Source organism: Pantherophis guttatus, chromosome 3 (assembly GCF_059756535.1).
Source record: "Pantherophis guttatus breed Tessera chromosome 3, ASM5975653v1, whole genome shotgun sequence".
Classification (NCBI taxonomy): domain Eukaryota; kingdom Metazoa; phylum Chordata; class Lepidosauria; order Squamata; family Colubridae; genus Pantherophis; species Pantherophis guttatus.
The window spans coordinates 172,197,770-172,210,631 of NC_142065.1; the positions used below are offsets into that span (position 1 = coordinate 172,197,770).

Below are 12,862 nucleotides of genomic sequence, written 5' to 3' on the forward strand. Positions count from 1 at the left end.
CAGCTTAGTGATTACTGCCCAGGGAAGCCCATTCCTCAGCCAAACTACATAGCTCAACTGGAAGCTAAGTATTACATGCTGCGAAATGAATTAACTACTCAGATGGTAAAATGCTTTGTGAAATGAATTAACTACTCAGATGGTAAAATACTTGGTGAAATGAATTAACTACTCAGATGGTAAAATACTTGTTGAGCACATTAGCAGTAGCTCCCTGAACACAAGTCTATTTAGCAAATTTCTCCAGAATATTCTACTGGTTGGAACCGCCCACCTTCCATTTACGCGACAGCGCTTATCGCGCCCTCCCTTCCCGGATGCAAAGGCCCTCATTCTATGCTAGCCGTGAGATTGACGGATCTCACCACCACCACAGCCACCAAAAAAAAAAAAAAAAAAAAGTTCAGTGAAGGGGAAGGGTTTGTTTCCAGGAAATGACGTTACACGCAAAGCAACACTCACGGCTGGCCGCCAGTGTGTTTCCGGCTGGTGGGGGAGGGGTTTGGACAAGATGGCCGGATCCACAGGTCTGTGCTGAGATTGGGGTGGGGGTCATTTGGGGCTTGCTGCGGCGCTGTCGGTTGGGGGGGAGGGGCCCTCCGATGACAAGGCTTCGAGCGTGGGCCTGAGACTAACCCTCGGGAGGGAGGGGGGGTGAGCGGCGTCAGTACAGCCCGACTGAAGTTCCACCCGGGGAAGCGGAGGAGAGGCCGAAGGCTTGGCGCCGGGGCAGGGAATTCGCTTGGAAGAGACCCGGGAGGGGAAAGACACCGGGTTAGGAACGTGTCGAAGGCGTCAGACGCGCCCTCCAAGGCGGCTTTTGCATCTTGACGGGCGGGGACCGGTTTTCTGGGTCTTTGAACCTATTTGAACCTGAGCAATGTCTTCGGTCGCATCCCTTTCCAGTCAGGATGCTGACAAATGCGGCTCTTCCCAAGCCAGACTGAATTCGGTCGAAAATACAGATATTAAAGTCTGGGATTTACCTGATTAACAGAGCTTTAAAAAAAAAACACCCAATGAGTTTTGCCTGGCATCTTCGCTAACTATTCTGCTTGTTCTTTCTATCTGATAATCTCATGCGCTTTCCTCCTTCTCTGTCATCTTGGCTAACTTCCTTCGGATCTCAGGAAAGAAGATCTGCCACTTAAGCAATTTATATAACCTTAGGATTTTGTTTTCTTCCTTTTTTGATTGTTCCTCTGCTTTTTCTATTTAGGCTGTATGATAAATGTGAATATTCTTGCTCCTTTGCAGTATGCCTTGTCTTTTATATTACTCTGACTTGAGTGTTCTTGGTATTTTGTCCATATCTCCTCATTGTTCACATAATGATTAAAAAAAATTGTTTGTGGAAAGGACATATAAGTTAACCAGAAATTCACCCTAAATTCATTCAGAAGCACCTGTGCTTCTGATGATGTGGCATTTCAGTGAGTATGGAAAAATAAAACAATGATTTAGTGTGTATATATAATATATTCACAAAATTTATTTTTCTGGTATCCTAAATTAATAAAATCTTGATTAAATCAGTTCTTATTTTGGGTTCATGAAATGGCATCATTGCATCTCAACTCTGTATTTAAGTGTTTTAGGGCTACAGATCATTAATTTGATGCTTTACGCTGTCTAATTATTGAATTGTTGATACAGATGGGATTGTTAAATCAGTGAACATTAATCATACCGGTAGTTACCTGGAGATGGTGTTTTATTCATAACTTCTGAATTTCCCATGGGCATCCAATTGCCATGATAAGGCAACTAGGCCTTTGGCAGCTGCCCTTATATTCTGATTTGCTTAGACTGTAAATATTGTTTCTTGTTAAACAGGATGTGTTTTGCACACAATGGATACTTAAATTATTAAATGTAAGTAATGTACAGTATTTTTATATTTGTATCTCTCTCATAAGAGTCCAGTGCAGTATACAAAGCAATAAAATAAGCCATTACTTTAAAATAAAGTACTTGATTAGGTTTGAAATAAATTTGTATCTACACAAATGTTTTAATAACTGGCATCTGCTTAAGAGTTTTGATTCTTAGTATTACTTCAAAAAAATATAATAAATACTTGTGTTTTTAAGTATTATCTAAAACTTGACAAATTCAGGAAGTCTTATGGGAAGCAATGATAGTATTTCTTACATGAGAAAAGCAATTTATAAATCTACATCTAGTTCAGATAAGTATGTACTGAACAAGGATAGTGTGTGTTTATATCTTACATTATGTAGAAATAAAACACATTGCTTTTCTGTAAGAGAAGGTAGCTGTTTAGAATTTGCTAAGATGTCCTTTTCCACTTTGTTTGAATTCACAGCATGGAATAGATTGAGTTTCTTTCTTATTTGTGTATTTTAGTATGATAGCTACAATTGCTATTTTTTCCCAGTATATTTTAATAAAATAAAGTTCAGACTTCTATCTTGAGCTGAAGATACCATCTAATAAAAACCCATAGATCTTTCCTCAGTTTGTGCCTCCAAAAGCAAAATTACTGTGTGGGCATAATAATATTCAACCAACTTAATTGATACAACATGTTTGCATAATTATTAATCTAGAGAAAGAATCAGGTATGACAATATTTGAATGAATAATCTGATACCAATTTCAGTGACCAGTAGAAATGTGGTTTTGGAGGATATAATTGATAAGAAAATGAAATATCATAAACTTACTTTGCACCAGATGTTTTCCCAGACCTAGTACCTTAACAACAAAAAGCCTTTAATTGTCAGGCATAGTGTGCAGTCCTAATTTGAACAAGCAATATGTATGACTGTCTTCAAAAGTTCCACACCCCTGTGGTCATGTGATTGGGATCTGGCACTTGGTAACCAGCTTCCACTTACAATGGTTGCAGTATCCCATGGTCACATTATCATCATTGTAACCTTCCCTGCCAGCTTCTCACATGCTGGGAGGTGAAGGCATAGGTCTGTTCCCACTCCTGTCATTTTTCCATGCTTCTACCCTCTGGAACACCTATCTTGTACCTGGCCGTGCTATACTGAATAGCAATAGTCAGTTGCCTGCCCCCTGGAGCACTCATGTATTGAGCAATTGCCTGCTCAATATAATAAAACTAATCAGAAATACTCTGTCTGTAGTTTCCTATTTTGTCTAAACTCCAGAATTACAGTCGTCATCTTTACAACAAATCAGAAATTATAAACCATAATCTGAGATTGGTTTAATATTCTAGCTTGTTCTAAAACTAGTAGTTAGAAACTTTCTAATTTCAGTGTGTCACTATGGAAAAAAGTGTTATATATTCTGGAAAGAAAAAGGATTAAGTCAAGATTTGATTATTCACATTTGATAAAGTTTCATGGAGATTGATTGTCAGTTTTTGATAACATGAATTGAACAAATCCTCACTATCAAAAAAGAGCTGTTTTCTGATGCAGAAAATTGATTTGACTTCCAAGTATGAAATTTGATATTTAGAATCTATCATTTAAAATAAGACTCATGATAAAGTGTTTTATTCCAAAATAAATTAAACATTTATCCATATAATTTGAAAAATCCATCTAATTTATATATTGTTCATCTCGCAGTTCGAGGCAACTCTGAACGACTTAGAATAACATTATTTTATGCATAATGGTTTAATTTTCAATTGGGATGTACTTTGTTTACCATGAAAGTGTTTTTGTTTTGCTTAAATACAAACATTCTGATGTGTGATTTATAATGGTTGGATTAGATGAAACATATTTACTAACAGATTACATAAATTCTTAATACTGTTTTTAAAAATGTTAATATTGCTTCATTTTTCTCCAATAGTTAAAGTCCCTCGTAATTTTCGCTTGTTGGAAGAACTTGAAGAGGGTCAAAAAGGAGTAGGAGATGGTACAGTAAGCTGGGGTCTGGAAGATGATGAAGACATGACACTTACACGGTGGACAGGCATGATTATTGGACCACCAAGGGTTGGTGCTGCAAGTTAAATATTTTTCTAAAAAGAAACATTTGGGTCATATTTTAAGAGAACATGATCAGTGGTAGTTAATATAATTATATTCAAGTCTTCCTTTGAATGTAAATGTGGAATTTGTCAGGAGTCTTTTAAGTAATAGGAATTAATAGTGGAAGTTACAAAAAATTATTTTCCCTTTTGGGTATAGTTGGAAATATTTCTTATATGTTCAATCTAAAACATGAACAATATACTTAAAATAATAAGGGCAAATACCTTTATATGTATATGTTCATTAACTCTATAATAATATATTGAGAAAATAGAACTCACTGATAGCTATTTCACAAAGTGAAGGATTCATGAATTTTGAATGCTACTCTCCAATAGTGATGCAATTAAAATATATTATCTTATTCCATGGATTCAATATTGAAATAATACTAGATAACTACATTTTGCAAAGAAATTGATATGATTTTCAGAAATAAAAAATCTTGGTCATATTAGGCTTTCTTGCAGATCCCCTCCTTTCTGTTAGTGTGTGTATGTATGTATGACAAGAGGTCAATTGTCCTGCATTAAAGAATCCAAAGATACGTTGCTTTTCCTCCCCCTTTTTTGTGGGCTTCTCTCCCAGGGTTAATATGTGAGATAAAGTGAAAGACAGAAGGGAATGTGAGCTACTTTCACATGGAAACCTATACTGCATCCTTCTTAGACCTCTTAGATGTGTGTCTGTTGCTGGGTTTGGAGTATAATTTTCTTGTTAGGTATACCAACATTAGTTATTCTGTCTGTTTTAACTTACACATGACTGCCTTGTTAGTTTTATGTTTCAGTATTATACAGCATTTTGCTCTTTGATACAAATTTGTATCTTAGAACCAGTGGTGGGTTGGTGGCGGCAAGCTCCGCCCGCCCGCCCTGACGTCTCTGCACATGCGCAGAAGCGTTGCGCGTATGCATGAGCGCGTCAATGAGCGAACCGGTAGCGACAGGATTTAAAACCCAGTACTGCTTAGAACTGAGCACAATTTAATGAATTTTGTTTATTTGGTATAAAAGTATTTTAAATAGGCTGTGCTTACACTAAAGTTCTTTTATTTCTTTTTGTATTTCTTTTTTGTAATTGTAACACTTACTAGTTTAAGCTGAGAACAGTTCTACAGAATGGAGATCCTAGCACTGAGAAATTTGAGGATTTTCTCAGTGCTGTTGAGGGAATTATTATTTATTATTAAATTTATTTGCTGCCCATTTTGTAATGAAATGACTCCAGATGGCTTACAGCGTAAAACATTAAAATCATCACATATAAATATATCTAAAACGGTAAAAATGGAAGTCCCTCAGTATTTAGGTTCAGTAAATACACTATTTGCAACTTCACTGCCTGAAACTTTAAGAATTACTTCTATTTAGAATGTTTTAATTATAATAATATAGGTGTAATCTTTATGCTGAATACCATTTTATCTAGGAAAGAAAGCAGTTGATAGCCCTATTTTGTAACATTAATTTTTAGATTAATCTTCAATCAGCAGAATTGATCTCTCTGATGATTAGCTTGATGTATGCCCACAGTTTTCTCAGTTCTATTTATGTATATATATTTGATTTGTGCTTTCCTATAATTTGCTAACTAATGACTTCATTAATCATTGTATATTAATAAGACAAATAGAGATTAAACAATTATATACTACCTAATATGGGTAACAGTATCTGGCCACGGAAGCTAATTGGGCATGGGCTAGTTAGTACTTGAGTGGAAAACTGAGGATTTCCAGGGCTTTATATCAGAGGAAAAGAAAAAAAGATTACATTGGCGAACAACTTCCATATTGCTGCAAAGAGCAGTATATCCATAAAGTCACCAGGAATCAAGTTTGACTTGAAATAACTTTACTTTTTACTTGTACACAGAAAAAAAATCTATTGAAATAACCAACATTTTATTCTAGTTAGGACAGTGCCCTAAATACTGTCATTTTGTATTATTTTAGCTCAAAATCTGAATTGCTTCTTGAGCAAGTATGGAAAATGGAAGTAAACAGGTGTGAAGAAACCTTCTACCTTAATGGGTTGAATCTTTCTACCTTAATGGGTTGTTATCTTGTGGTGGATACCATTCTGCCAAAATTATTTTTAATGACCGCATTTCTAGGCGGTCCTCAAATCTGCGATAAAGAGATAGGAAACCCCTTGAGATCAGAAAATAAACTTGCATAAGGGGAAACCTGCTTTGTAAATTTATATGTAGTCCAATCATTGCATAGCCATGAATTTGTGAAACTGAAAGGTCAATATCCATCAGAACATAATAGCAGCAAAATTTAAGGCATAAGGCTAGAAACCAGGAGATTTGAGTTTTAGTTGTGCCTTAGGCATGAAAGCTGCTGGGTGAGTTTGGACTAGTCACTTTCTCTCAGGCCAGCTCACCTGGTTGTTGTGATGAAAATAGGAGGAGGAAGGAGTATTGAGTATATTTGCTTATCATTTATAAAAATGATAAAGGCAGCATAAAATGAATAAGTGTACATGGAACAAGTATAAAGCATACTGTTGTTCAATGGGAAAAACTGGGTTGTAAGAAAATACAGCTTGGTTAAGTTGAAAAGGGAAATATGATTAGCCTCTAGATATAATTAATTTTGATATTTATCTTCAAACTATTACAAATGTACAGAAATTGATTTTATTTAGCAAGTTCTGTATTTTTAATAAATTGATTGTGTTTTGCCACCATTATTTTGTTCTGTCAGGTATGCACATTATTTTAGGTTCAGAAGCTATAGTTGTCCTATCATGGGATTCCAAGGTTGGCATTTCAAAAACTAAGTGTGCTTAGAATAAAGAAATTGCTGTGGTATGACAAAAGCTAACTTTGATTTTATTTAATTTGAATGTACAGTATAGTTATTTAAATTGTAAAGACAATTTGATTACTTCACATGCGTGCAATATTTTTCCCCTTCCACACATTAATAAAAATAAATGATAGCATCTGGAGGAACTTGAGAATCAAATAACAAGTGTTAGGAGTTCTCAAGGCCTTTTGGGGAGTGTAAAATTGATTCTTGGAACAATTCCTAAGGATTGCTATTATAGGGATAGATATTTTTAAATTTCTCTAATTTTTTTTTAAAAAATATTTAGCTAAAACCTTTAATATAGTATGCCTAAAATAGTCTATAATGCCATAGAGAAGCAAGCAGATAATCATGTAGCCATTTTTATATTAATTAAATTGAAAATATTGTATTACTTTTCCCCATTCAGTTATGGTTCCTAGGCATACATATTTTTAGGTAGAATTGAAACTAGGTTTACAAACAAATCCTTTCGAATGGTGATAATTCTACAGTTAATTAGATTGGCTGTAAATGCCACTCCTAAAAAAGCCTAAAATCTATTAATCAGCTGATTAACAGAAGTGAATATTGTAATAGATCCCTAGCATTCTTTTATTTCTGCTGCATTTGCTCAGCAAAAGTCTACCAGCCCTGAAATATGGCTGGCTTTATTTAGTTGTTTTCTTAAAATTGTGAATGCATATTTTCATTATGATTAACTTTTTGTCTTCTCTGTTTACTAGACAAATTATGAAAACAGAATATACAGCTTGAAAGTAGAGTGTGGGCCTAAATATCCTGAAGCACCTCCAACAGTTAGATTTGTAACTAAAATTAATATGAATGGAATAAATAATTCCAATGGAATGGTAAGTTGGATACAAAATTAGCCAATTAATTTGGCAGGAAAGTTGTGAAGGATTGTGCTTGGCAGGAGAGGTTGGGCTTAGAATTAAGGAACATACCTCTTTATAAATTGTCATGTACCAGTGTGTAATTATATATGGTACATCTGGATCACGGTAACTATTGCCAAAATGATGAGATTGATTACAATTTTTTAAAATAGCATATTGATAAATACACCACAGTATTAAAATTTTGATTCAGATATAAAATAGCTCACAATAGAATGTTTACTAATTAATAGTAAAAGTTAAAACTTTTAATTTAGTAGTGTTTTATTTGTTATCAGAGATTAGTAAAACATGGAGCTGACTATGGGAACTGCATATTGAGAGGTAGTAGTGGGAACTGTAATCCCACTTTGCCATGGCAGCTGCAAGGAGACTTTGATGGAGTAGAGACTAAATATGTCTGTTTCTGATAATCCTCTTAATGTATATATCTAATTGGACTGTCCTGGATAGATAGATAGATAGATAGATAGATAGATAGATAGATAGATAAACAATTAATGAGATTGTAACTGCAAATTGTTGAAGAATAATATATAAGAATTTCTATTTTAAAAGTCAACAGTTATGCATATTCCAGAAATTAAAAATAAATAGCTGAGTATTTTTTTAAAGATAAAGCAATGTCATTGAATATTTGATGTACTAGTCCCAGAAAATTGGAGCATATTAACAGTCAAACAGTATTTTCTGAATATGACAATATAAAATATATATACATAAATAATTTCCTGCTTTTCATATGCTTTTCCATTTTTGAATTGTTGAGGAAAAATTATATTCATTCATTGAAAGCATCCCTCATCCCTCCCAAGCCCATAGCTTGGCTTTTTAAAAAATTCAAAGGGCACCAAGATAAAGGTTCTTATTTGAGACACTGAGCAATAATTTCTTTTATGTTGCAATAATCAGTAGTCTCCATTTTTTGCATTTACAAATTAATGCAGCAGTTTAAACACCAAACCACAGGTTTAAATTGGTGTTCATATTTTCTGAAGTATACATGCTGACTGTTGACATCATTCTAGAATGAATTATTCTACATTCTCAGTTTAAATGTATGATTTCTTTCTTTATAGGTGGATGCACGGAGCATACCAGTGTTAGCAAAATGGCAAAATTCTTATAGCATTAAAGTTGTACTTCAAGAGTTAAGGCGTCTAATGATGTCCAAAGAAAATATGAAGCTTCCACAACCTCCAGAAGGGCAAACTTACAACAATTAATTTTAGCTGAATCCCAAACTTGTCTTAAACAACTTCTACTTATGTTAATGTCTTGATTCAATTTCACAATGCAAACCACCCACACATTAAGAGTTTCTGCTGGTGTATATGATCTGGACATTGAAAGAATATATATGTATATGTATGCCCCATATGTTTTCAGGCACAATCAGAGAAAAAAGGCAGCACAATTTTTTCCTCTTTACCAAGCACTATCATTTTAAGCATAAGCCTGAAGTAGCCTAAATTTGGAACTCCAGTGTTTCAAGATGAGCGCATGATCGGAAGTGTCAGGTTGCTGTGGAATAATGTTTCAGAAACTTTTTGCAAGAAGAAAAAAAAAAGAAACTAATGGCATGCTTTATCCATCTTGCTTTAGTGAAAGAGCTGCAGATTAAAACAATTAAGTAGCAGGTACTGCAAATACCATTGCTCAACTTGTTTAATTTTTGCAATGTGTGGGTGCTGACTGCTAGTAGTGTTTCAGAATATGGTCAGGATTGTTTTGATACTTGTATTTATAAAATGGGGGAATGATTTTCTTTTAAGCAGCTCCTGTGTGTTTCATGTAATGGACTTTGCAAATATTTGTTTACAGTCTTCGTTCTAATAAACCATGCATTTAAGTTTTAGTGAAACCAACAAACAAAAAAAAAGGAAATAGGTGTATGGATATGTGATTGAGAATAAAGTTAGTCTTCAAATGTAAATAAAATGTGAAAAATATCCCCCGAGGCTGTGCTATTTCTAAATTTACGCTGGCAGTACCCTGCAAGATTGAGAAGTCAAATGTTGCTCCTAATCTTGTCTTAATTACTCTTTTTCTTGGTATCTAGGCTGATGGAGCAATTTTAGTGGAACCAGTTATATTAGACTCTGCATGTGTAAATTCTTTTTCTTTAATTTTGAACTAAATGGCCCTCTAATTGTAACCTTTTTGCTTTTGTGATGCTCAGTTCGTATGTTGAATTCTCTCTTTGAACTCTCTTTGCTATTAGCAGGTATAGTATTAAAAATAATAAGAGGGGAAAGATACAACTCCTTGTAAGTATGTTATTGCTGGCTTTTTAGGTGCTTTTGTGTTTGTGCAATTGCTGCTCGATGGTTCAAGGAGCCCTAGATGGACAGTAAGGTGTTGAAAATTCATTCTGCCTTATATTTCTTTTCCTTTCATACTGATTGAAATATGCATGCAAACCCCTTCTTCAATGAATTGAGGTCTGTTATTCATATGCCAGCAACTAAGGTACTATCTAAGGTACAAGAAGCCTCTTATCTGTGTAGCCATTGTGGATGGATAATTTATTAGCTCAGCCTAATCTTGTTTGCAGGGTGTAAATGTTAATTTTAGAAATATTTTCTTTTTACCACCTTCATTTTACATGAGAGGAGACATTAATTTAGGAATAAATTCTTTTTTCTTTGTTCCTTCTAAATTAATGAACAGGATAAACAGCTGTTTAAGGGAAGCTTTCTTTGTAAATGTTAAAATTTTGTGTTTCATGAAATGCAGTTTGCAGCTTCTACCTTCAGAATAAATGGAAATCAAGATAAGGTTAATCCATAATTTCAGATACATTAAAAGTGAACAGCAGTTTCTTCATGATGTGGCCTTCATAACTAATGCATGTTTTATATTTGGATATCTATATCTTACAAATTGTCTTATAGGAAATTGCCCTTAATATACACATGGTAAGTAAGCCTCAAACCTGAGTTCCTAAATGTATTTTGCTAGATTATGAGCTTTCTGAATGTAATGGAACTTAACTTTTTAGTGTGTGTATGGGTATTTACATACATACATTCTTTTATCATAGTTCCTACCATTTTGAGAAAAAAACCCTCCATTATGGTAATCTAATCATAAGAAGAAGGCTTTCTTTTTGAAAAATTCTGATAGATACATGTCCCAAGTTGACCAGCCATTTCCATTCCACTATAATTTATTGATACATAATATTACTCTTTCCTTGATAAGGATTATATCTAGACTTAATTTGATAAACTAGGAGTATATATGTGACTGACTACCTGATTCTACATACAAAATCTAGATCACATGAACTGAGGTGCCAGGAGTGAAAAGTGTGGAACAGTATGACTGGGAGTGGGCAGCTGCAAAAAACATCTGGAGGAGCCTTGAAGGTTGATGAATTATTCCCCTAAAGCCACTTTGTGCCTTTTCCCTTTAAAGCGTGGCAACTTTTCAGTGTAATGATATTAGTAAGTTTATAAAAACAAAGTTCCTTGAGCACAGAACCATGTGTAGACAGGGCAACTTGACATCAGCCTTAAATTATCTATTTGGTGGTGCAAAATGTATATGCGATAACAGTATAAATAAGGCAGGCAAAAATGTTTTTCCTTCCTAAATCCCAGTGCACAATAATTTCTAAAAAATGTGCCTGGAAATAAAGGTTATTGCTAAAGAATAATTAACAAGTACGAGAATGGGTTTAAACTTCATACTAAGCCATTGTTTTCTAACCATGGTTTCTGGAAGAAGCCAGAATTTTCAGAAGTCACATAATATACAAAATAAAAATATATTATTAAGTACGAATCCATCAGACCGTGTATGATACACAATTCAGGCTTTACACATAGTGCTAAGCCATAGCTTGTTTTAAAAAGCCATTATGGCCTGGTTCATATGCAATACTAAGCCATCAGTTATGCTTATATAAGCCACAATTACTAGGCTAACACACCACATTAAGCTAAAACTAAAATCACCTTATGGCATAGAGTTAGTGATGTGTCAACCCAGCCTTTGGGTGTGCAGGTTTGTTCTTACTATGAAAAAAAGGCAGCTACCTCAGCAAGTACTGAGGGATAAGGATTTGGGAAGATGTGAGGTCAGAGTTGTGTGCATCAAATGATGGTTCCAAGGCCTAAGCTATCTTGGTTACTTTGGGGTATTAATGATAAATATTGCCTCATTGGTAGTACTGAAACAAGATGCAGCCATCAACTTGGTCAGCTGATGTCTGTTGAATAAAGAGATGTCATCTTGTCTTTTCCCTCAGGCAGCAAAATGTATTGCACCGGCTTTCTATGAGTGATCTTTCTTTTTTTTTTTGAGGGTCCGACTCATTCTGATATACTGAGAATAGTACATTAGTATCCTGTTTTCTAATGTGTGTTGACTGCATTGGCTTCTCAGTGTTTGTTTGATTGTCTCACTGTAGTTACCTATAATAAATGTTTGGAACAAGTGCCATTTTTAAGCTGTATGTTTGCTCAAAGATAATTATGCTGTTACAAGGCCTAAACAACAACAAAATAACATCTGAATGGAGAAGCCCCCTTTCCCCAATCTCCCAGTATTGTGTATCTAACCCCACCCCACAAAAAATCTGCTTCCCCCAAACCCCACACCCCAAACATGAATAGTGTTAGGTTTAGACTTCGCAAAATGGAGAGGCATCTTTTAAACCAGTGTTTCTCACCCTCAGGAACTTTAAGTTGTACGGGCTTCAACACCCAGAATTCTGATGCTGGCTGGATAATTCTGGGTGTTGAAGCCCATATACAGTATCTTAAAAGTTGCTGACATTGAGTAATGCCCTTTAAACAACATTCTGAAACTGGCAGTGTTTCAGTCCCTACTTGTTAGACTAAGAAGGAATTTCCTTGGAATTGGCTTTTCCAGGCAAACTCTACCTCTTCTTCATCATTGCATTCAATCATCTGGTACTGTTATTATTGACCTGGCTGCCATGGGCAATAGACCTTTACCTTCTCCATTAATCTGGTTTGTCCTTTTCTAATCAAGCCTTACTGCATCTTGTAAAAATTAATTTCTAATATGTTTTTTAAAGTGAAGCACATGAATTGGAAAAAGTTCATAGCTGACCCTGAGTTTGAGTACTATAGGATAGAGTTAACTTCCGTGTCATTTATTGTAGGTTAACT

General features: G+C 34.7%; 1 protein-coding gene across 2 annotated transcripts; it reads left to right on the plus strand.

Annotated features, from left to right (window-relative positions):
• The first annotated feature begins 299 nt into the window (after positions 1–299).
• UBE2V2 (ubiquitin conjugating enzyme E2 V2) lies at positions 300–12,163 on the plus strand. 2 transcript variants are annotated; one of them, XM_034429736.3, is made up of 4 exons: positions 300–527; positions 3,808–3,953; positions 7,542–7,667; positions 8,795–12,163. In XM_034429736.3, exons 1-4 carry the CDS (start codon positions 512–514, stop codon positions 8,939–8,941), a joined length of 435 nt encoding a protein of 144 aa, XP_034285627.1. In that variant the 5' UTR covers positions 300–511; the 3' UTR covers positions 8,942–12,163. The 2 variants fall into 2 exon arrangements, with proteins under 2 accessions (XP_034285627.1, XP_034285628.1); XM_034429737.3 differs by lacking the exon at positions 300–527 and adding an exon at positions 532–1,875.
• The last annotated feature ends 699 nt before the right edge of the window (positions 12,164–12,862 follow it).

Coding starts and splice junctions, on each gene's coding strand:
- UBE2V2 (XM_034429736.3), top strand. Junction 3,954..7,541: donor TGATTATTGGACCACCAAGG/GTTGGTGCTGCA, acceptor TCTGTTTACTAG/ACAAATTATGAAAACAGAAT. Junction 7,668..8,794: donor TAAATAATTCCAATGGAATG/GTAAGTTGGATA, acceptor CTTTCTTTATAG/GTGGATGCACGGAGCATACC.